Source organism: Somniosus microcephalus, chromosome 11 (assembly GCF_052327205.1).
Source record: "Somniosus microcephalus isolate GS21.2 chromosome 11, FLI_Smic_1.0, whole genome shotgun sequence".
In the NCBI taxonomy this organism is placed as follows: Eukaryota; Metazoa; Chordata; class Chondrichthyes; order Squaliformes; family Somniosidae; genus Somniosus; species Somniosus microcephalus.
The window spans coordinates 134912666-134938495 of NC_140997.1; the positions used below are offsets into that span (position 1 = coordinate 134912666).

At 47.3% G+C, this 25830-nt stretch overlaps 1 protein-coding gene across 1 annotated transcript in view; it reads left to right on the forward strand.

The window, feature by feature from the left end:
* The window catches only part of dnah1 (dynein, axonemal, heavy chain 1), a 971783-nt gene that overhangs the window by 679046 nt on the left and 266907 nt on the right, over positions 1-25830 (forward strand). Inside the window, exons 68-71 of the mRNA XM_085999976.1 lie at positions 12021-12179; positions 12459-12590; positions 13521-13691; positions 25366-25545. Coding sequence (XP_085856102.1) covers positions 12021-12179; positions 12459-12590; positions 13521-13691; positions 25366-25545 — 642 coding nt within the window. The remainder of the gene's footprint in view (positions 1-12020; positions 12180-12458; positions 12591-13520; positions 13692-25365; positions 25546-25830) is intronic.

The window sequence follows — 25830 nt, forward strand, 5'->3', positions numbered from 1 at the left end:
TAACAGGGCACTTAGAAAATAATAATAGGATTGGGCAGAGCCAACACGGATTTATGAAAGTGTTTGACAAATCTGTTAGATTTTTATGAGGTTGTAACGAGCAGAATTGATAAGGGGGACCAATGGATGTGGTGTATTTGGATTTTCAGAAGGCATTCGATAAGGTGCCACACAAGAAGTTATTAAACAAAATTAGGGCTCATGGGATTGGGGTAATATACTAGCATGGATTGAGGATTGGTTAACGGACAGAAAACAGAGAGTAGGACTAAACGGGTCATTTTCGGGTTGGCAGGCTGTAACTAGTGGGGTACCGCAAGGATCGGTGCTTGGGCCTCAGCTATTCACAATCTACATCAATGATTTGGATGAGGGGACCAAATGTAATATATCCAAGTTTGCTGATGATACAAAGCTGGGTGGGAATGTAAGTTGTGAGGAGGATGCAAGGAGGCTTCAAGAGAATATAGACAGGCTAAGTGAGTGGGCAAGAACATGGCAAATGGAATATAATGTGGAGAAATGTGAAGTTATCCACTTTGGTAGGAAAAATAGAAAAGCAGAGTATTTTTTAAATGGTGGGAGATTGGGAAATGTTGGTGTTCAGGGGGACCTGGGTGTCCTTGTACACGAATCGCTGAAAGTTAACATGCAGTTACAGCAAGCAATTAGGAAAGCAAATGGTATGTTGGCCTTTATTACAAGAGGGTTTGAGTATAAGAGTAAAGACGTCTTACTGCAGTTATAAAGGGCCTTGGTGAGACCATACCTGGAGTATTGTGTACAGTTTTGTTCTCCTTACTTAAGGAAGGATATCCTTACCATAGAGGCAGTGCATCGAAGGTTCACCAGATTGGTTCCTGGGATGGTGGGATTATCCTAGGAGGAGAGATTGAGTAGACTAGGCCTACATTCTCAAGTTTAGAAGAATGAGAGCAGATCTCATTGAAACATACAAAATTCTTACAGGGCTTGACAGGGTAGATGCAGGGAGGATGTTTCCCCTGGCTGGGGAGTCTAGAACCAGAGGTCACAGTCTCAGAATAAGGGGTCGACCATTTAGGACTGAGATGAGGAGAAATTTCTTCACTCAGAGGGTGGTGAATCTTTGGAATTCTCTACCCCAGAGGGCTGTGGAGGCTCAGTCATTGAGTATATTCAAGACAGAGATCGATAGATTTTTGAATATTAAGGGAATCAAGGGATATGGGGATAGTTCAGGAAAGTGGAGATGAGGTAGAAGATCAGCTATGATCATATTGAATGGCAGAGCAGGCTCAAAGGGCCAAATGGCCTACTCCTGCTCCTATTTCCTATTTCTTAATTTGGGGGGGTCAATCGCGAGGGAGTGACACGGAGGGTCGGGCATTGGGCAGGTCGCATTAATGCTCCTCCTGGCCCCGCAGAAAGTGCTAACAAAACCTACCTGTTTGATTTTTGATGTGATCTCCAGTGACCCCTTTAACAGGAGTGGGCAATAAATACTGGCCTTGCCAACGATGTCCACAGCCCGAGAATGAATTAAAAGAACACACACCTTGTACGTTTTGTGCACTAAACTTTCATATTAGGGATGGGCAATAAATGCTGGCCTTGCTAGCGATGCTCAAATCCCATGAATGAGTTAGGCTGCTCTATAGTCAGCACCACTGTGTGGAGCACACACAGTAGCTGTTCCGCCCATCGATACTTGCAAATTGTATCAGCGTCCTATTGATGTCTTACGACCCAATTTGCATTATATAATGAGGCTCCCACCTGTTTCCAGTGGGAACCTTGGCTGCCTATCTGAAGGCACCAATCAAAATAGTGACTGGTGGAACCGCAGCAAGAACGGAGCGATAAGTTCTACAGTCCAATTTTGAGAGCGCTACTGCTCAAAAACGGGGATGAAAATCAGAGCCATCATCTTGAGAGATCCGTAGAAAAAGAGAAAAGGAATATGTGTTACCCTTGTGCCTTTTTGAATAGCTGAGCAAAGAGTTCCAAGGCAAATATATTATCGAATGTGTTAAGTATGTGTATTGTATTGAACAATTAACACAAAGACTTAAACGTATAACTCAAACAGGTCTTTACTGGTTGGAGGTAGGGACTATACTGAATACAAGATTACTGCACAGTGCTTATATACCGGTGTGTTCACCCCCGGTATTACGTCTACAGCAGCCTGAGAAAGTAGTACATCTCTTAAGGTGGAACAGGCTTAAGCTCTCTTAAGGTGGAACAGGTTACATACACAACACTCCTCCCTTCTTAGCTTTATAGTCGTCCCCCCCATTTAACATAACGTAATAACATATATACATATATAACTTCATGTTTAACGTAACATATCACAGATTCAGTCTCTGCGGAAAACAGTTCACAGATTCAATCTCTACGAACAGTTGCAACATACTCTTAGTGGGAACAGTTTACAGGTTCAGTCTCTGTGGGAACAGTTCGTAAATTCAGTCTCTGATCTTAATTCGTTCCAGACAGTATCTTTTCGTAGTGTTCGGCCGGAGGTAGTAGAAGTAACAATATTTTAAACAATTATTATTTTCGGCCTCTTCTTTTTCTTTTCTGCCTTTTTACAACTCTTGTCGTTCCCATCTTCTCGGCGGACAGCTGTAATGCTACCAACTCTCTATGTTCTTTAGACCTTAAGTGCTTCCTCCGGATTTCAGCACTTTGGGAGTTTCCATCACAATTTGGGCATACCACATCCTCGTAGTATTCACTATCACTCAACAGGTCGAGAGGCCCTTCTACTTCTTCCTTACCCAACTGGACACTATCCGACTGCTGTTCCTTCTCTATCTCTCTTACTTCCTGTAGTAGAGCCACCTTCTTCCGATGTTCCGTAGACTTTTGGTGCTCCTCCATGATTTCTGCACTTTGGGGGTCGAAGTTACAAGCTGGGCAGGACAGGACATCGTAATATTCGGAGTCGTCCGACAGGTCATGGTAATATTCGGTGTCGTCCTGAGCTAGGCCAGCGAGAGGGTCGTCTATTTCCTCCATACCCAGCTGGACGTTAGCCAGCTCTTGTTCCAAATCCAGACATCTTTCCTGAAGAGACTTCTTCATGTGTACCTCTGCATCCAGCTTTTTCTGGGCTTTCAGCAAGTCGTTTACTAGTGACCTCATTTGTGATTTTAATACTTCAACTTCCTTTGGAGATTGATTGCTCGGACTATGCAATCCCTCTACCGGAGCAGCTGTTTCAGCGGTCTGTTGTTCTACATTGACGTGAGTCAGCGTACTTTTGGCATCCAATGGCTGCTCTGTTGCAGTCGTTTCAGTCTGTGTCGTCACATCAGCCATCTCAATGACTTTTGAGAGCTCCGAACCCTTTTCCTTTGAAGATCGCAGCTCGTGTTCAAGTTTTTCCCATTTCAGAGTCTTGTCCCTCAGCATATGAAGGAGTTGGCTGACCGTTAACTCTTCTGACACCAGATTATGGCACGCACCTTCAGAACCTGAATCAGCTTTGATTCGTTCGGCCTCCTCGCGCAGATGGTTGGTGTGCTCCTGCTCCATTTTCTCCATCAGTTGCTTCTGTTGCCTTTCCAGATTCTCCCACTCTGTAACAAAGAACTTTTTTATTTCATTCATCTCTTGCTCAAAACGGCGAATCATTTGTTCTAATTGCTGTTGTAGTTTGAAATGGAGTTGAGTTCGAGCCCAGTGTCCCTCAAAAATGTGCATATCAGTAGACTTGACAGACTCAGAATTCTCTGTTAAACTATGTTGTTGCTCAGTGGAATTCTGTGCTGAAACTTTGTCTTTTGCACATGGGTTGGTCTTACCATCATCAGTTCTAGAGTCTGGGCTGATTATCTGCACCGAGTTCTCACTCTTTATGGCTTTTAGCGAATGCCAGTCCATATTTATGTTTCTAAACCACTCCCGGCCTAGTAGTGGTGGACCTCCCTCCGGTAGCACATATAAGTCCATTATTTGACTTCCTTCGCCCTTGTTGGCCACTGCAACCTTTATTGTCCCGATGGGGTACACTCTCTGCCCCGTGTAGGTTGTCAATATAATCTCCGTATCCTGTAGGGGAATATGTTGGAATAACCTTCTGTAATCTTTCTTATTCATGACTGACAATGCCGATCCAGTGTCCAATTCCATTTTTACTTGGACTCCTTCTATCTGAAGAGTAACCCAAATTGTCTGGAGGTCTGCACCCTTACCAACGTTGAGTACCCTTAAGCTAGCCAGTTCAATACTGCTTGCATCTGAATCGGACTCCTGTTCGGCCACCTTGTGTACCTTTGCGTATTTCCCTTGCGGTGACTTCTTGTTGCTGGTCTTCTTCCCTGACCTGCATACTCTAGCTATATGTCCAAGCCTACCACAAGTTCTACATTCTTGGTTTTTAAACCAACACTGGTTCTGATCATGCGTTGTCTTTCCACAACGATAACATTTAACAGAACTCACACCCAATTTGTGTGCACTGAGCTCCGGTGACCGTAGCTGCATTACTGCCGTGCCTCTCACTGCGGCTTCGTGTGCTGCTGCCATAGTGACCGCCTTCTCAAGCGTCAGCTCATTCTCCTCGAGCAGTCGCTTTTGTGTATCCTGTTTAAATAAACCACACACAAATTTGTCTCGTAGTGCATCTGTCAGTCCCGTTCCAAACTGACAATATTTCGCTAATTTACGCAATTCCAGCAAATATTCAGCATTGCTTTCATGCTGTAGCTGCCTTCTGTCGTAAAATTTAAATCGTTCCGCTAGCATCAGCGGCGTGGGGTTTAGATGATCTTTCAGGACAGTAACAATTTCATCGAACGTCTTATCCGCCGGTTCATCTGGTGATAACAGGTGTTTCAATTGCCCGTATGTCTTCGCACCCATTAAATTTAATAATGTTAGTGCTTTATCAGCCTCACGAATTTTATTGGCCTTACAATAATTTTTAACTCGTTCAACATATATGGCCCAATCTTCGATGTCACTATCAAAGTTGCTAATATTCCCATGTTTAGGCATTGTAGTACTTTATCAGATTTGCAATTTCTCAGATTTTTTTTTTTTTTCTATCCAAGATGGCGGCTTCCCGCTCTTGCCGTCATCCTCCGCCCACAAAATGGTGGTTTTCCCGCGCTTGGCGGTCTTCACCCGTCCCCCGACGCCGTCTCCCTTCAGCCCCGAGTGCGGCCCTTATCTCCGCCGCGATCGATGGCCCCCGCTTTTCACCGCGGCTCTCGCGCCTTCAGTGTCTGCCGACGCTGCGCCTTTCAGCCCGAGTGCGGCCCTTATCAGGGATTTCGATCGATGGCCCGGCTGCGCCTCGCACTTGAAAGCGGCCCGGCCCTTATCAGTGCTTGCGATCGATGGCCCGGCTGCGCCCCTCACTTCAAAGCGGCCCGGCCCTTATCTGCCGATCGCTATCGCCCTGTACCTCTCTCTTCCCCAGTCCTGTCTTCTACTCCGGTTCACAAGCTGATGGAGGCTTCAGGGTCCTAATGCCTGTCGCTTCCAGTGGGGTGGTGAGTGGTGAGGTTTGAAACCTCTCTTCAACCGCCGTGGAATAACTGCCGCAGAGTAAGAACCTGACTCGTCGCCAGTGTTAAGTATGTGTATTGTATTGAACAATTAACACAAAGACTTAAACGTATAACTCAAACAGGTCTTTACTGGTTGGAGGTAGGGACTATACTGAATACAAGATTACTGCACAGTGCTTATATACCGGTGTGTTCACCCCCGGTATTACGTCTACAGCAGCCTGAGAAAGTAGTACATCTCTTAAGGTGGAACAGGCTTAAGCTCTCTTAAGGTGGAACAGGTTACATACACAACAGAATGTATCCAAGACAGTTTGGATATTCTGCTGGAAGAGATAAAGCAGAGGCGGGCTATTGTGCAGAATGAACCTGAGTCTTAGAGATTGAATGAGGTTGGACGAGGAACAAACGGTTGAAGTAAAAGTGGACACTACCCTTTTTGGGTTAGCATGGAGCCACCAAACACTTACTCACCCATACAATCAATCACCTCCACTTCAACTCATAAGGGAGCTTCCTTATGTATAGAGAGATTCTTGCAGTTTGCAGGGCTAACACTGGTCCTTGTTCCCTTCTTATGGTTATGGCAGCCTTCTCCTTTAAAGCCAGACAAAACATACAACTATTAGCATTTGGAAAAGCAGAGTGCCTCCCCGGGGCCCACATTTATGTGACTGCATAGCATGTCACATAAATCTGGCTGATTATGCCAGTTTAATTTGGTGCACAAAACACATAAGGTATGTGTTTTTTTTAATGAATTCTCGTGATGTGGGCATCACTGGCAAGGCCAGCATTTATTGCCCATCCCTCGGTTCCCTTGAGAAAGTGATGGTGTTTGGAGCACATGGTGCTTGTGGCCTTCATGCTATGGCCAGACACTTAATTAGTGTTGGTAAACTGTGGCCAGGTTTAACCTGTGTAAGGGTTTGGGGGCTTCTTTAAACTGGTTTAAAGTAATTTTCCTGGTCTTGCAGGACCAATTCCAATAAAACCAATTTTATTACAGCGGTTACGAATCGCTACCCCTCCTTTAGTTCTGAGTGGAGGAACTTATAATTAATGATATTAAAACAGAGCAAGTGGTTTGGATGAGAGAAAAAAATCAAGTTTTATTACCTAAATAAACTACGATCAAAAGAATAAACTATACCACACGAACACAGTAATACTATATAACAGGGGGTTGCAGACGGCGAAAACGAGGGATACAATGAGCTACAATGTTATTTAAACAATCTTAGCAATTCCCTTAAATCACCACCCCTTAACCCCTGCTAGGTTGCCTTGTTGAGGAGTCAGAAACTCTGCTCACCTGTGATCCAGTGAAGTAAGAGAGAGAGAGCTAGCTTCTCAGCCGCTATTTTTATACCTGGTGAGGCCCCTGCCGTTCTGCCTTGCAAGGGCTGTGTGCAAAATTCCCCACCCAAAAGGGTCCAATACACAAGAGAAAGCTGTGATTGGCTAACTCAAAGTGGTTAGACTGGGTTAATGTGTCTTCCGGAGCTTCCTGGGCTGAAACAAAAGGGAGATACAACTGCTCTATTGTCCAGTGCTGGGTGATTTAAAACCCATTCAAATCTTGAACGATTCCCATTCAAGGTGCAAAAGTCTCTTCTGCAGTTTAGATGTATCCACTCGATATACAAACAAATGCAAATAGCATTCAATTGCTTTGTAAACAAAGCATTGTCCTTTGTCTTCGGCCATGTGGTGACAGCCATTTTTATCCCTGGAAATTTAAACGCACATCACCCAGGGATTCTTTAATCAAAAATGAATCTTCAAAACTGTAAATTATTGCGAATTCTTACAGTCCGCCCTTGGATACTTCCAGCTTGCTTGTAGTATCCTCTTGAAGAAATGAGCAATGATTTCTGACCCCCCACAAACAACCATCCCCTGTATTTACCTAATAGCTATCTGCCACTGATCCCCGTCCCGTCTATTCCCCTTTAATTCAAGAAAAAAACCATGGTACGGTTGGCATCTTACAGATACTTCAGTTTTCAATAAGGGGTCTCATAGCCCTACACGCTTGTAAAATTATACAGTGTAAACCAAATTTACAATCACCTTTTTTTTTACATCATAAGTTATTACAAAAATGTTGCAATCTTAGTTACACAATGTAATCAAAATGATCCCAAGCACGGAGAGAGTCCTACGCCTCTGCTCAACTTGGAGTTGTCACAAACTGGTCCCAAGCACGGAGAGGACCTTACGCCTCTGCTCAACTTGGGGCTGCAACACAAAATACAAAAAATCATTAAACAACATGCTTAAATGAACCCCGATCATCACGTGCCGATGATGGGTCGCGAAATTCGAGTGGGTATTGCTCCTCCCACTCGGGCAGTAAAAGTACCTTCCACCCCCCTTTGATCAGCTTAAACTTTAAAACAGGCAGAATGGATTTACCGACCAGCCTGCTCCGCCAGCTCCGAACCGTTCCCTTGTCCCTTTGTGGAGGCGGGGTACCCCTCACGTTTAAAATTACCTTGGCACAGACCGAGACCGGGGAGTATGGGGTCTCATGACTCCCAGTCCCGCCCCCTCCTGTCTTCCCTCGACTGGCTGCAGAAAATGATGGGTGCCTGTGTGGCGGCTCTCCCTGGCCCCACACTGATCCGGCCACCCACTCATCCTTCCCAGCCACACTTATCCTCTTTGCCCGTGGGCCCCCGGGTGAGTTCCTCCCTCCCCCGACCGCACCCACGCGACTCTTGGGTCTCCCCCTCCTCTATACAATCTTCCCGGGCCATCACCACCCACCCCCGGGGAACGCGTCCCTATCACAAGGCGCCCGCGCTTCCCCATCGTGACTCCTCAACAGCAAAGTCTCCCACACGTGAACTTCGGTCAGGATAGTGCTGGGTTGGGGGCCGTGCCCCACCTAGTTGGAGCCATCTCCTCCCCGTAGGAGGAGTAGGCAAGTTCCTCCGGACTCTGTCCGGTTTTTCCCGAAGATCGCTGCGGGGTCTCCTGGATTTGTCCAGTGGCGAGGTGATCCCCAACATTCCGTATCTTCATTCGATGTCCAGCTCGGGCTGGGCAAACATGGCTGCTTCATTTTCCAATCTCCTGCAAAAACTTAAAAGGACATGCAGCCAGGTCTCACTGACCTGCTGCCTTAGGTGGAGACATGGTCGGGTCCCTCGACCTCGGACCAAAACACAAACATTCGGCACACATGTAAACTTAAACTCTTTAAACTTAAACTTAAAACTAGTTAAATCAACAAACTTAAAATACACCTTAAAGCAAGCTATATACACACACATAGCTATAATACAGATGCCGCCCGTCTCCGGATGGCCAGACTAATCTCTGGCACTGTCGCAGATTGCTGCTGGCTGCAGCGAAGCTGGACTGCCTCCTGTCTCTGGTCCCCCGCAGCTTATTGCTGTTGAGTGGGGGCCTCTGTTCTCTGGCTTCTCCCCGGCTCGGGAGACCGCCCTACTCCACTGTAAAGTGGGTGACCATGCTTTCTTAGGCTGGGGCACCCGCTGAGACCTTCTGAGGGGTGTCTCTATGGGGGAAACTTTGGCTGGCGGACCCTGAGCTTGGGTCACAGCCCCAGCTGGCTGGGAACCTTCTCCCCCATGTCCAAATAGCCCGCACTGTATAATGTACCTGGCAGCCTGCCGGTGCAAATCTCTCTCTGGGTTTGTCTGCTCTTCCCTGGAAACAAGTCACAGTTCCTGTTTTTGTAGGCTGTGAACTTGAACTTGCATGGACAGCAAACTCATGTTCCCTCACCCAGATGGCTTTAACTGGGGAATTTTGGACCTGCCTTTTTTCTGGGGCCAAAACTATCCCCTGTGTGCCTCCCTTGTCCCGGATTTCTGCTACTGGACCTGCTCTACAGGGGTCCCAGAACTCTCCTTTCCTGTTCCCTGGCTTAAACAGCTTACTCTGAATATGAATGGCTCCTCCCCCCACACAAGCCACAGTGCTTGCCTGTGAACTCGAACATGCTGTGGGCTGAGGATTCCTATTCTCAGGCTCACTCCTCACGGGCGGACCGTACCTCCATTGTTGGAGGGGGTACACTGGTCCTGGTCCCCGCCTGCCTAGCGGGATCTGCTGGTGTTCTCCTACCACCCCATTGTCCACCCCTCCTTGCTGCCAGAGCTCCTCAAAACCCGGAGCTGTGGGCTGCTGTCTTGGGATCTCTAATTCCCTAGCCAGCCTTTCCCTGGGTGTTGCCTCTGGGGCGGTTTGATTTGGGCTGCCAGTAAAATCCAGCTGACCTGCCTTCGGGCTGACCACGCAAATCATTCCCCTTGCTACCTTTAAAGCCACGTTAAGACTTTCTATCTCTGCCCTACAGGGGCCATGATCTGCTTCACCAAACCTGGCATTCTCTTCCCGCAGTCTCATCTCATTTTCCCTGGCCTCAGTGATTTGGTACTTTAGGAATTCTATCTCGTTTCTCGCATGGCTCTCTCCCTCGCTAGCTTCTTGGGTGAGGTGTGCATTCTCCTCTTGTAGCCTCATCTCTCTGTCCCTCGCCTCTGTGACTTCCTGCACAAGGCGCTCTATAAATGCCTGGCATTTCGTGACCTCTAGTGTGAGGCGTGCATTCTCTTCCCGCACCCTCAGACCACTAGCTCTGGCCTCATACACCTCTCTGAGGCGTTCTACCTCCGCCTGGCATTTTCCAAGCTGGGACTCCCGATTCTTGGCCTCTTTAAACTCCTCCTGCTCTCCCATCTCACCCTTCCTAGCCCAGCCACCTATACCCCGATAGGTCAGCTTACACACTGCCACTACCTTCCGCAGGGCTGCCCACAGACTGAAAGCAAGAAAGACAACTGATGCTTTCTCTAGATCCAGACCACTTATCATATCAAAAACGGCCTCCACTCCTACCTGGCTCGCCATTGTAAGGGTTTGGGGGCTTCTTTAAACTGGTTTAAAGTAATTTTCCTGGTCTTGCAGGACCAATTCCAATAAAACCAATTTTATTACAGCGGTTACGAATCGCTACCCCTCCTTTAGTTCTGAGTAGAGGAACTTATAATTAATGATATTAAAACGGAACAAGTGGTTTGGATGAGAGAAAAAAATCAAGTTTTATTACCTAAATAAACTACAATCAAAAGAATGCACTATACCACACGAACACAGTAATACTATATAACAGGGGGTTGCAGACGGCGAAAACGAGGGATACAATGAGCTACAATGTTATTTAAACAATCTTAGCAATTCCCTTAAATCACCACCCCTTAACCCCTGCTAGGTTGCTTTGCTGAGGAGTCAGAAACTCCGCTCACCTGTGGTCCAGCGAAGTAAGAGAGAGAGAGCTAGCTTCTCAGCCGCTATTTTTATACCTGGTGAGGTCCTGCCGTTCTGCCTTGCAAGGGCTGTGTGCAAAATTCCCCACCCAAAAGGGTCCAATACACAAGAGAAAGCTGTGATTGGCGAACTCAAAGTGGTTAGACTGGGTTAATGTGTCTTCCGGAGCTTCCTGGGCTGAAACAAAAGGGAGATACAACTGCTCTATTGTCCAGTGCTGGGTGATTTAAAACCCATTCAAATCTTGAACGATTCCCATTCAAGGTGCAAAAGTCTCTTCTGCAGTTTAGATGTATCCACTCGATATACAAACAAATGCTAATAGCTTTCAATTGCTTTGTAAACAAAGCATTGTCCTTTGTCTTCGGCCATGTGGTGACAGCCATTTTTATCCCTGGAAATTTAAAAGCACATCGCCCAGGGATTCTTTAATCAAAAATGAATCTTCAGAACTGTAAATTATTGCGAATTCTTACACCTGATGGTCTTCCTATGGCCAAGGAACTTTTTACTCATCTACTCCCACAATCTACAGGCATGAGACCAACTGAATGAGTCACGATTTGCCATGTTTTCTGCACATTATGACACAGAAGTGGGTTCCCTCAGCTCTAAATATGACATCTATCCTCTGCTGCACCTCCTCCAGCAGAACATCCAAGCTGCCTTCATCATCGGGGAAATTTCTGAACACATTACCTTGGCCACCTTTCGTTGCTGACATGGTAAATTTCTTGCAGCCATAAACAACAGCTGACTTGAAGTGAGAACAGCAGCCCTTTTAAGAGCTGTTGCTCTCTGGACATCTCGCCACCTGATAACCATAGAATTCCCTGCACTTGTGGCAAATATGCAGGAAGCATATTATAATAATATGCATGCGTTGGCCATGTAAGATCAGCTGCCCACTCCAGAAGAGCGGAGACTCTGAGGAACATAGCAGTCCGGCACCACTTTAGCTGTGATCACGGAATTGGCCCTTACAGCTTTCAGCTCTGCAACTCTGATCCATTTCAGTACAGTTGTATTCCACTTGTAAATGCAGTTTGTTAAGTGTTTTAATCCCATTAATTAAGCACTGCAAATACTAATTTCTCATCACCTGTTCGCTTGATTGTACAGATTTCGACTTGATCAGTTGATTGGTGGTGTTACAGAATTTCTTGGAAGGTGGTATTTTTAAAGTTATGTTCTTTCTTTCAGACCACAGATCTGTCCGCAGTTTTTAAAGATTCGGCTCCCAGCATTCCACTGATATTCGTGCTGTCCCCAGGCACAGATCCTGCAGCTGACCTGTATAAATTTGCAGAAGAGATGAAGTTTTCAAAAAAAATGAGTGCCATCTCACTCGGGCAGGGCCAGGTAAGGAATAACGTTCCCAAACAATACTTGGCTAAGCAGCCTTAAAATTTTAAGGGAGTTATCACAGTATCACTGTTGGATGGGCAGGAGTGAACAATAACACGATAATCATGGTGGTTCAGTTTCATGCTTTGATTCTCCTTCCTAAACCAGTATAAACTAACAAGAATTTTTTGTGATTACCACGTCAGATAATCCAGAAATGCGATCTAATAAAATGTGACTCTGTTGGAAAGTGTTTCTTATCAGTAGTGTTAATATAATTCCTTTTATTTACAGGGGCCGAGGGCAGAAGCCATGATGCGTAATTCTATGGAGCGTGGAAAGTGGGTGTTTTTTCAAAACTGCCATCTCGCCCCTAGCTGGATGCCTTCTCTGGAGAGACTTATTGAAGCAGTGGATCCTGACAAGGTAATTTTTCTGTTTTCATATGAAGGGAGGTAAACAGTTAATGCCGTGTCAGTTGACCCCTTTAAATAGAATTTGATGAATATCTGGTTACAAACAGGATTGAGGATTGTGAGGTAAATACAGATAGAGATGATGGAATGCTGTGTGGAAACATGAAGGTTTCTGACTAGCTGGAACCATGAAAATGTCATCTTAGTAAATGCAACTGATCAAGGATGGATACTACAGATAAAAATTCTACAGTTTTGGTCGATGGACCAAGGAGTAACTTTGCACACCTTTTCCACAGGAGATGAAATGAGTTGGGTTCACAGTAGATAGTTCCTTGGGGTCAGCAACACTGGCCAATTTCATATAAGCGGACTGATCATCCCCTATGAACCGACAGGTGCCTTTACCTGCCCGATATTTAGGTACATAAGGACATAAGAATTAGGAGTAGGAGTAGGCCATACGGCCCCTCGAGCCTGCTCTGCCATTCAATAAGATCATGGATGAACTTCTACATCAACTCCACTTTCCTGCCCAATCCCCATATCCCTGGATTCCTTTTAGTACCCAAAAAAAATCATTCGATCTCAGTCTTATTTTCTGTTTTGGGTGGCACCTAATCTTCATTCAGTTGAAAGAAGAGAAAGAACTTGCATTTATATACCACTTTTTAACGACCTCACGACATCCCAAAGCGCTTTACAGCCAATTAAGTACTTTTGAAGTGTAGTCACTGTTATAATTGCTGCTTGTATATGTCTGAGATTGGAAACTTAGAGGCATGGAGAAATCAAACCTACAGTCAACCACTGGACAGCCATTGCATATTGGGATACCAGGCGAGGCACCACTGTATACTGCTTTGTCGATTTGATTTTTGAAATTGCTTCAGGTTTGATCAACAAGTTACGTGTTCTGTATTTTTTTTTTAACATCTAGGTTCATCGTGATTTCAGGATTTGGTTGACTAGTTTACCAAGTAATCTGTTTCCAGTTTCAATCCTTCAAAATGGCTCCAAGATGACTATCGAACCTCCAAGGGGAATAAAAGCTAATCTGATGAAAACCTACATGAACCTCACTGAAGACTTCCTGAACTCTTGTTCTAAGGTAATTTTATCATTGAAATTTTGACATGTGTGAAGTATGTGGTTTGAATGTACAAGATACTCACAATAATGGGCTTCCTAGATCTTGTCGGTGGTCAGAACAGCAAGTCACCTCAAACCATAGAGGTTAAGAGCATGGAAGGAAGCTATCGGCAGGATTTTCATTGGGCCGTGGAGGCGGGATTGGAAGCGTGTGGGGGGTTAAAATGGCATAAACTGGCGGGCGGGCCCAAGCCCGCCTCCATCCCGCCTCCAAGCAATTTTAAATAATTTGTGTCTAGTGGTCCCGTCTCCGTCCCACCATCAAGAGGCGGGATAGGCCGTTAAGGTCCTTAACAACCACTAAATTGGCTCTATAATGTCATTTTAAAAGGCCTTTGTGAGTTTAACACTTTTCCCACGTGAAATACGCCTGTTCCAAAACACAACGGTGAAACCTGGCGGGAGCACAAGTGGATTGCTGACTATCAGCTGCAGCTCAAACATTAAAGAGGAGATTTGATCAGCCATCATTTGCAGGTGGCAGGACTTAGTTGTCTAAGGTCTGGGGGAACTTTTAGAAGGCATAACCACAGCTGTGGAAGTTTGGAGCCTGACACCAATCTCCAGTGTGACCTCCTGGGAAACCCCTCTCGCCACCTTCACTCAGCGCTTCCTCAACTGAGGCATATACCAGAAGCATGGGAGCCATTTATTTCCTTCCCTTCTGGGCATTAGATGAGGAAGAAGACCAGCTGCAGCACCAGCAAAACCAGGAACAACAGCAGCACCAACAGCAGCGCCAAGCTGCTGCTCGCCCACTTGAAGCTGCACAGGCCAGAAGGGGCCAGCGCATGGAAGCCTGTCGGCGCAGGGGATACCCCCCAAACAGGGTCTACAGACACAGGGTCAGCTACATCAACATGTCTGAGCAGCAGTGCCAAAGGCAGCTCCGACTTTCGCGAGAGGTAGTGGGTGATATCTGCGCAATGCTGCAACAAGACCTGCAGCCCAGAGGACCAGGTGGACAACGGACCAGGTGGACAACCCTTACCAGTGGCCGTCAGAGTCACCACCGCACTCAACGTTTTTGCCTCAGGCTCATTCCAGGGATCAGCAGCAGACATCAGCGGCATCTCCCAGGCGGCCACACACACTTACATCACACAGGTAACCGATGCCCTCTTTGCCATCGCGCACAATCACATCCATTTCACCAAGGATCAAGTAAGTGTCACAGCGCGTGCAGTTGGATTAGCTAATCTGGCAGGCTTTCCAAGGGTGCAGGGCGTCGTTGACTGCACACATGTGGCCCTTAAGGCACCCCATCACAATCCAGGTATTTTTGTCAACCACAAGGGCTTCCACTCCCTTAACGTTCAGCTGGTGTGTGACCACAAGAAGGAAATTTTGCATGTTTGTGCAAGTACCCTGGCAGTTGCCATGACTCCTTCATACTGCACCAGTCTAGTGTGCCTCCGCTCTTCAGTCCGCCAGACCAACTTAACGGATGGCTACTTGGAGACAAGGGCTGTCCCCTGAGGACGTGGCTAATGACGCCGTTGAGGAGGCCAGCCAACGAAGCTCAGGAGCACTACAACTCCAGCCACATGTCCACCGGATCCATAATCGAGCAAACCATCGGTTTGCTGAAGATGCGCTTCAGATGCCTGGATAGATCAGGTGGAGCCCTGCAGTACTCAGCAGCCAGGGTCTCCAAAATCGTCGTGGTTTGCTGTGCACTTCACAACATGGCACAGCGTCGTGGCTTGCAGATTCCTGAGGACCAAGTGGCTCCTCACTTATCCTTCTCAAATGAGGAGGAGGAGGAGGAGAGCGAAAACGAACATCTTGCAGAGGCCCATCAACCAGCGGCAACAGTACGTGAGAACATAGCTGCCCGGGATGCAAGGAACGCACCCACCTTTGCCAGATTTGCTTAGCCTAGCCACTGTAAGATTTGCAAAATTTCTGCATTTCCCCGAAGGCTGTTATTAATAAACGGGACCCTGTGTGGACATTTTAAATCAAAAAGGGTACCCAAGATGGCGTCCGTGCCTCGTGGCAGCAACCCTGTAAGATTTTTAAATGGACTCTGCAATGCAGACAGCTTGGAGAAATCGAAACCAAGCTGCAGGCTTCTGTGAAGAGAGACTTTGTATTTTGGAACCAGACAGGACTCTGAATTATGCATTAGACCGAATTGGAGGCAAATCTAAATTCAGTTTAGGCCTATAGTTAAGGCCATCAAGCAGTCTACATATATTATCGGAAACAGATTAACAGAGACATCGAGGCCGGACAGGCCCATCAAGGAACTTTCAGGACAATACAAGTCAATTATCGGGCCGGTAGATGCGATTACCGGCCATCTAAAACCAGTTAGTATGGATTGCTACCATTATTTAAAATAGCCCGCCAAGATTAAAACTAAGAACTAACCTGATTTGGCGTGCAGATAAGGGTTTTCGACGAAGGTATAATTGAAGGCCCCTCGGGTAGCAATCGGTGTCTTCGGTGTGTTCGTGTTCGGTGTTCTTGTTGGTTGGTGTGCTGGTGCTGCTCTTCGGCCCCTCACCCTCGTGGCTCCTGCTCTTTCCCCATCCTGCGCTTACCCCCTGGCCTTTGCCCGTGCCCTTTTCCCACCCCATCTGGAACTAGCCCCGGCACCGGGTCGGGCGGACACGGACAATTCAGGCCAGGCCAGGCGGGACGCGACGAGGGGAAGAGGGAAGACCACTGGAGGGAAGGCCACCTGAGGAAGACCGGCTGAAGAAGACGAACTGAGGAGACGAACTGAGGGGAGGCTTCGAATTATCGGGCCTTCAGCCTCAGCCGACCTTCGAATATCTGCACACCAACTCAATCTGGCGGCTGTCGACGAAGAATCATCCCTGCAAGGTAAAGTACCCAAACAGAGACTTTAACTTTGGGGTACTCAAACCTGGACAACACCCTTGCAGCGCTCGGAGACCACATGACGACGGCAGGCTCCAGAGAGCACCAAGAGCGAACCCCGAACCCAACCGCTGTTTTGAGTCCAACAAACCTTTTGATTGGTGAGCATGAAGTTCTGACCCCTCATAGCTTAATCTAGTTAGGTATAGGGGGTGGGATAAGGATAAGGGGATTGTTAACATAGTTGTTTTCCCTCGATGTGCCGTGTGTTCCCCATTCCCTGCATAAGTATAGTTATTATTATTCTTTTGTATTTTTGCCTGTAGAAGTGTACACTAGTAATTTTTCCATGAGATTGTATCAAGTTTTTCCTCTTCAATAAAATCTTGGTTTTTGTTTACATCCAACCACCTGTCTACTCGAGTCTTCTCTGTACTGCCACCTTGTACCTAAGTCCGGTGTCTAGAACCCAGGGGCGTGGGAGCGATTCGAACCGCTCACAAGACAGTCAGGGGCATAACTGACTGGGCGTACGTACGCACCAAACAACACCACCACACGCCACCCCCTACACCACTCAAGAACTTTTGCCTCGCATCTCCTTACCTGAGCATCGACAATGGCCAAGAACCAGCTGACTCCTAGCAATTTGACCACCATAATGACAAATCCAAGTAATCCTAAGCCTTCAATGTGAAAGTCCGATTCGCGAAATGACACACGCCACAACTACAGCAGTAGCCATCAGATTTTTTATTAACATTATTGATCTGATGGCTTTTTCACATAAAACATCAAATTTCACCCAAGTGGCTATCCTTGTGACTATTTGTGCAGTATCTTTCTCTTACGCGTGCTCCTACGTGGTGCTTCCCCTGTGGTTTCAGCAGATGTGGAGGCCCCTTGCTCACTTTCTTGCTGCTCCTGTCTCGACGCCTTTGGCGGGCATCCTCTGGGGTTGCGAACCTGTGAGGGCTCATCAACAGTCTGCTGATCCTGTGGCTGTGCAGGGGTTGAGACGCCGATCCCAGTTGGGTGTGGAATCTGGTGGGGCTCTGACCGAGGGCTCTGCAGTGGCATGGAAGTGTGAGTGCTTGGAGAGGAGCCCCCACTTCCTTGAGGTCTGCCACCAACTTCCCTCTCATGGGTCAGGTCCCCCTCAGCGCATGCAAGTGGCTTGAGAGCACCTTCCTGCACATCAGGGGGCCATGGGGACCCGTATCTGCACTGGCAGTCCTACTCAGAAGGACTTCCATGAAGGTCTGATTTATCTGCTCAATAGATGACCATCGCTCCTTCAGAGATGTCATTCTATTCTGAGCACTCAGCATGTTTTCTGCACTCTGGCGACTTATCACCTCCATGGAGGTTGCCATCCTTTCCATGGTGATGCATTCATGCGCCAATGACTCCACAAAGGTTCTGCTCATGTTCGCTATGGACTCCTCCTCCATTTGCTCCACACTCGCAACGACCCTGGAGACAAAACCTGGCAGAGACTCCTGCATCTGTTCCTGGAGTTCCAGCACCACTGATCTTGTGGATGGACCCAGAGGCAGAGGGTCGACATGCAGCTGAGCCGAGCTGGCAGAGTCCTGCGCCCTCCGACGAGGACTCTCCACTTCTGTCCCTGTCTCTACAATCTGCTGATGCTCACTTGTGAGCTGTGATACACCAGGTGACAACACTACTCTATGTCCCGAAGGTCCCACCGAGGTGTGAGTGTCTGCGCTGGTGCTGGGTGTGGTGAATCCTGCTGACACTGCGCCCTCAGAGGTTGCAGCTTCCTCTGAGGAGTCTGGAAGCTCAGGCTCTTCCTCCTGGATAATGGGGACGGGGGCTCTCGATGGCCCTGTGGGGGAGTAAAGGAAAGAGTTAGAGATGTGAGGTCAAGGTTACTGTAGTGTATGTGCTTTAAGTCAGAACTACTTTTTACAGCTCCTGTATACTGTAGTACCGGCAGTGACCACACCGGTATATAAGCTGTGCGCATGCCTCTGTACCCCAGTCTAGAGATTACCCTCCTCCAGTAAAGACCTGTTATTTGTTTATGTACAGCATCCGTGTAATTATTTATCCACTGAACCACGGATCTAACAGTGGTGACGAGTGTTGATGTGAATCTACCTGCAACATAAAAAAAAATTTTTTTAAATAGTCGAGTCCAGGAACACGGGCGTCGACCGCGAGCAACCACCCAGCAGTCAGGCAGAGATCCAACTTCGCTGGGGAGGCTGTGGAGAGCCGGGCTTGGTTCCCCAGCCACAACGCGCAGTAAGGGACCGACGACAGCTCCAGAGCAGACCCTTCCCGAGCAGCGGCGGCTGGAGCCGACCGACGGCAGAGAGAGAGAGCCGGGCAGCGTCGACGGGGTAAGAAAGAGGGTGAAGAGAGCAGGGCGCAGCCGGGGGTTGATCACCGAGCGGCGTCGAGGAAAAATACTGCAAACCGGAGAGAGAGAGGGTAAGAAACAGCCGGGTTCTAGACTGAGTGGCGTCGACAAATATCAAGAGAAGAACACGCAGAGCACAGCCAGGGATCATGGGCTGATCAGGGTCCACGGGGCGAAGCAAGGGGAGACGCCATTGAGCCGCGGAGAAGCAGGGAGAGCGCGGGAGACGCCATTGAGCCGCGGAGAAGCAGGGAGAGCGCGGGAGGCGCCATTGAGCCGCAGAGAAGAAGGAAGAGTGCGGGAGACGCCATTTTGCGAAGCCGCAGCGGAGAAGACGGGCGAGCGCGGGAAGGAAGGAAAGCGCGGGAGACACCATTTTGTGCCAGCGGAGAAGAAGGGGAAGCGCGGGAGGCGCCATTGGTGATAGTTAACGCACAACCAAGGATGCCAAAGAGTGGCAGTATCTCTACGTTCGACAATGAAGTCGAAGATTGGGCGACATATGTGGAATGTATTGAGGTGTACTGCAGGGCGAATGAAGTGCCAGATGTTAATAAAGCACTGGTTCTGTTAAATTCCATGGGTGCAAAAACTTATGGATTACTGTGAAATCTAATAACCCCAGAGAAGCCGGTAAACAAGAATTTTGAATGCATAGTAGAAATCCTACAGGACCACTTAAACCCCACACCGCTGCTGATAGCAGAACGATTTAAGTTCCATAAAAGGAACCAACACAAAGACGAAAGCAATGCTGAGTACCTAACGGAACTGCGCAAGCTATCGAAATACTGCCAGTTTGGAGCGGGACTAGCAGACACGTTAAGGGACAAGTTTGTGTGTGGGCTACAAAGTGAAGGAACCCAGAAACGGCTTCTATCAGAAAAGGACCTTACGCTGGACAAAGCTTTCAGTATGGCAGTATCACACAAAGCAGCCGCAAGGGGCGCTGCAGAGATACAACGGAGACAGCAAGAATATGGCACCAACGAAATGACCTATGGAACAGGGAAGTGCTATCGCTGCGGCAGAACAACACATGACCAGAAAGATTGTTGGTTCAAGGACCAAGTGTGCAGACAGTGTGGGAAAGCAGGACACATAGCAAGAGTCTGCAGGTCTGGGAAGAAAACCAACAGTAAGAAATCTCCACAGGAGAAGTACAAAAAGGTACACCAGGTGATGGACAGTGGTTCAGACGAACAGAAAAGTGACACAGACTCTGGAAGCAAGGAGCTGGGTTGTCTGAAACTACATAATGTAACCGAAATGGAGGATCACCAGACTATCTGGGTTACACTCAAGATAGATGGAGTCCAAGTGGAAATGGAATTGGACACAGGGTCAGCTCTAACAGTCATAAATCAAAGAGACTACAAGTGGCTATTTTCACACATACCCTTGAAAGCTACAGAGATTGTCTTGAAGACGTATACGGGGCAAAAAGTCTACCCCAAAGGAAAAATAAGGGTGAAAGTGACATATAAAGGTCAGGAAATACCTAAAATGGATATATATGTATTGCCAAATGGAGGACCACCACTGCTAGGACGTGAATGGATCCGGAAGATACATTTAGATTGGCATTCCATACAGGCACTGAAGGTGGAGGCCAAAAAGGATGACGACGTCACACCTGGACGACTGTCAAAAATGCTAACTGACGCAAAAGAAGTGTTCCAGGAGGGACTAGGAACACTAAAAGGAATAACAGCAACAATTAAAATAGAGGCTAATGCAAGCCCAAAGTTTCTGAAGGCCAGACCAGTGCCTTATGCGATCAGACCAGCGGTTGAAGCAGAGCTGGAAGGGTTGGAACGTTCAAGAATACTGTCCAAAGTGGACTGGAGCAAGTGGGCTACACCCATCGTTCCTGTAATGAAGAGGTCGTTGAGTAATACGCCTGGGGAACCAAAGAAGGTCCGCATCCGTGGGGATTTTAAGGTGACAGTGAACCCAGTCCTTCACACGGTGCAATATCTGCTTCCACGAATTGAGGATATTTTTGCCTCGCTATCTGGTGGTAAACGCTTCACCAAAATTGATCTAGCCCAGGCGTACTTGCAAATGGAGGTAGAAGAAGCTTCGAAACATTACCTTACGATCAACACCCATAAAGGTCTCTATCAATACAACCGGCTGGTGTTTGGAGTAGCCTCGGCTCTGGCTATCTGGGAAAGGGCGATGGATCAGGTCCTGCAAGGGATTCCAGGGACCCAGTGTTATTTGGGTGACATCTTGGTCACGGGCGAAAATGACGGTGATCACCTCGCTAACTTGGAGAAGGTGCTCACCAGATTAAAGGAATATGGGCTACGAGCTAATCGCCACAAGTGCGAGTTTTTCCAGAAACAGATCTCGTATTGCGGCCACGTCATCGATGAAGAGGGGTTACATAAGTCCCCTGACAAGATAGAGGCAGTAGTCAAGGCTCCAGCACCGGAAAATGTGTCACAACTGAGGTCGTTCCTCGGGCTGGTAAACTATTACCACAAGTTCTTACCAAATTTGTCTACGGTATTACACCCGCTGAACACCCTACTGCAAACAGGGGTACCATGGAAGTGGGATGACGAACGTAGATGAGCTTTCCAGAAGTGTAAAGAATTGATCACATCAAAAGAGGTGTTGGCCCATTTCAACCCAGCACTACCAATTCGTTTGGCATGTGATGCATCACCCTACGGCATTGGAGCGGTGCTGTCGCACAAATTCCCAGACGGGTTGGAGAGGCCAGTAGCCTTTGCGTCTCGGTCACTAACCTCAGCCGAGTGCAACTACACCCAGATTGACAGGGAGGCCCTCAGCCTAGTATGGGGAGTAAAAAAAGTCAACCACTATCTGCATGGACAGAAGTTCACCTTGCTGACTGACGACCAATCACTTGTCTCCATCTTTAATCCAAAGAAGGGCGTGCCAGTAATGACTGCACAGCGGTTACAAAGATGGTCCCTGTTTCTAGGGGCGAATCAATATGAAATAGAATATAAAGGCACGAGACAGCATGGGAAGGCTGATGGGCTATCGTGCCTGCCACTGCCTACTGTGGAGGAAGCACCAGCAGTGGACCCTATCGAGATATTTTATTCATCAATAATTGAACGATTGCCAGTAACAAACGCGGATATAGAGAAGGAAACCCGCAATGATCCGACGCTGTCACGGGTGTATGAATTGACGGTGAGGGGATGGCCAACACATGGCAACTCACTGTTGCCAGCATTCTCATCCAGAAGAGAACAGCTGTCAGTATGCCAGGGGACAGTGGTGTGTGGATCCAGAGTGGTGAGTCCACCCAAGTTAAGGGAGAGAGTGCTAAATGAGCTACATGAAGGTCATCTGGGGGGAGTGAAAATGAAAATCCTAGCTAGGGCTTATGTGTGGTGGCTGGGAATCGATCAACAAATCGAAGACCTAACTAAGAGCTGCTTAGGATGCCAGAAGGTCCAAAATGCACCACCACATGCCCCTCTACACCCATGGGAATGGCCCTCCTCTCCATGGCAATGGGTGCACATTGATTTCGCTGGTCCATTCATGGACTCAATGTTCTTAATAGCAGTGGATGCTCATTCAAAGTGGCCTGAGGTGATAAAGATATCTTCAACCACTACAGAGAAAACGATTGCAGCCCTACGGACCATATTTGCCAGAAACGGGTTGCCAGAGCAGATCTGCTCTGATAATGGACCACAGTTTGTGTCCGACGAGTTCCAAAAATTCATGAAAAGGAATGGGGTAAGGCATTACACATCCGCCCCGTATCATCCAGCCACCAATGGATTGGCTGAGAGGTTCGTACAAACCTTTAAGAAGGCGATAAAGGCCATGTGCGACGAGGAAATTCCACTACAGCATAAGATAGACAATTTCTTATTAGCCTACCGAAACACGACACATGCAGTTACCAACCAGACCCCGGCCATGATGTTCTTTAACCGAAGGTTGAGATCTCGTCTGGACTTGCTCAGACCAAATGTGCGAAGAAATGTTGAGGACAAACAATTCCAGCACATCAACGAGAAGCCAACAAGGAGCTTCAATGTAGGGCAACCAGTCTTGGCCCGGGACTATCGAACAGAGAAGTGGCAACCCGGAACGATATGTACAAGGCAGTGGCCATTAATGTACACAGTGGATGTCGGGGAGAACATTGTGAGACGCCACGTCGATCAGATCTTAGCATCACAGGAATGCGTCAACCCCATGTCTCGAGTACCTGGGGATGAACCCGACATACCGGTAGTATCTACTTCAGACCCAGTAGCAGTGGAACCCGATGAACTACCCGATGAAAGGGGGTCAGAATCGCCTCTGCACCAAGAACAAGAACCTCCGGAAAGGCGCTATCCTGAAAGGGTCAGGAAGCCACCCCAAAGACTGAATCATAAATGGACTTTTGTTATTGAATGTACATGTAAAAATGTAATTGTTATTTGAATATTAAGGGGGTATTATTAATCTAAAAAGGGAGGAATTGTAGTGTATGTGCTTTAAGTCAGAACTACTTTTTACAGCTCCTGTATACTGTAGTACCGGCAGTGACCACACCGGTATATAAGCTGTGCGCATGCCTCTGTACCCCAGTCTAGAGATTACCCTCCTCCAGTAAAGACCTGTTATTTGTTTATGTACAGCATCCGTGTAATTATTTATCCACTGAACCACGGATCTAACAGTTACATGCACATTGCATATTGCAGATGATCATAAGTCCATCTGTTAGAGCTTCAGAATCATTATCAGCGACTCATGCAATGTCAATGAGAGAGATGTAAAACTATTCTGTCACTAGCTTGCTGTGATGCACCCGTCTGTCCGTCCCCCACTTGTGCATCATCTTCCACTCCGACGATTTCCAGGACCGCCTCCTCCCAGGGGGTGAGCTGGGCTACTGAGGGTGGCCCTCCTCCTGTCCTGGCTCTTTCCCTTTTATTGTGAGCTCTCTTTTCCTGCAATGAGGGAGACAAGTGGAGTTTGAGTGAGAATGAAGGAGTGAATGTAGAGATTCCATAGCATAGACATTTAGAAGGAGACAAAGATGGAGTGAGGTGGCAAGACCAAGGGCCCTCCCTGTGTGTTGTCAGTTGTTTTCATAGCATCACAGTGATAGGGAGCGTGAGGGCTGCATAGTCGAATAGTTAGGTGAATGTGAGCATAGAGAGAAAGGGAATGGGTAAGGGTGCATGGATGTCAGTGTCAAGTGGAATGTGGAGGAAGAGATTGCTAAAGCTGAGTGCTGGTGAGGAGAGGCAATAGGGATCAGATTGAGGGTGATGGGAAATTCATACTCACTTTTCCAGTACGCACAAGGTCATGAAATCTCTTCCTGCACTGTATCCAGGTTCTGCGGGTAACCGTTAAGGAGTTGACCTCCTCTGCCACTTGCAGCCACAGAGCCTTGGTCTGCTGGGGAGGCTTCTTCCTCCCTGATGAAGGGAAGAGCACATCCTTATGAGCTCTAGCTCCCTCAACCAGAGCCTGCAGGGCAACGTCGTCGAACCTGGGAGCAGCCCTAGGTCTGTCACTGGCCATTGTGACTCCAGGTTCCTCTAACAGTAAATGCCAAAAGGTTGGCAGCCCGCAGAAGAAGCAAGGCTTGTTGCAGACCTTAAATGCAGCAGCAATGATGATGTCATAAGATGCGACTTTTTGACTGGAAAAACTCATTTGCCAAGGGTTCCCACACGCTGGAACTCAATTGGACAATTAAGTTAAAATAGCATCAATCTCCCACATCGATTTATATTCGTGTGGATAACACGAAATGTGGATTTCACGACACCAACCCGCCCCTGAATGAAAATCCAGCCCATCGTGTTTTGCCAGCTCTTTGCTGGAGCAATCCAAAACTAATTCCACCGCTGCATTTCGAACCCATAGTCCTGCCTCTTTCTCTGCTTTAAATGTTTAGCTACTTTTCCCTTAAAATATGTAATGGTCCCTGTCTCAATTACTCATTGGGCCCAAGCGTTCCATGCTCTAACAACTTTTTGCATAAAGAAATTTCTCCTAACCTCTCTCCTCACCCTCTTAGACACAATTTTAAATTGATGACCCCTCATTACTTAATTCCCAACTAGAGGAAATAGTCTTTCTCTAATCACCCCGTCAAAGCCCTTCATAATTTTAAAAACCTCTATTAAATCTTCTCATAGCCTTCTCTGCTCCAGAAGAAATAGTACCAATTTGGAACTCAACCCGCCAGTTAATTGAGTACCTCCCCTGTATTGTTTTGCACCCATTAAGTACAGTATAACATAGTGAGAAGCAGATAGCCTTTGCTTACAGCTCCTCTGATGACACAGCTGAGAAGTAGGAAACTGCAGGTTTGGCGCAGGTCCTTGTGAGCTTACATTGAAGTATCAACTCACTTTGTCATTATTGACTTAACCTTTAATTTCAGGTTGCGAATTTTAAGTCTCTCCTGCTATCCTTATGTCTGTTCCATGGAACCAACATAGAACGAAGGAAGTTTGGGCCACTTGGATTCAATATTTCCTATGAATTCACGGATGGAGACCTACGAATCTGCATCAGCCAGCTAAAGATGTTCCTGGAAGAGTATACTGACCTACCCTTCAAGGTGTGTGGTGGAATTTTATAATTGTAACTGCAAAGTACTTATTTATATTTATTGAGATGGCAGGGAGTCAAAGTGGGCAAGATGGAAGAATACATAGCACTATATGCTTTCTAAGGTTTGGAATTGATCTGCTCAGAATAACTGTCAGCAAACCCTCCATCGAAGAATTGTGTGTGGTATTTTGTATGTTTGGGATCCTTACTGATCTGCTATTGTCCTTCCCTGCCCCGAGTGATACTGACTAAAGTAGTGCCTTTGCCTCGGGCGTCAATGCTACGTTTGGCC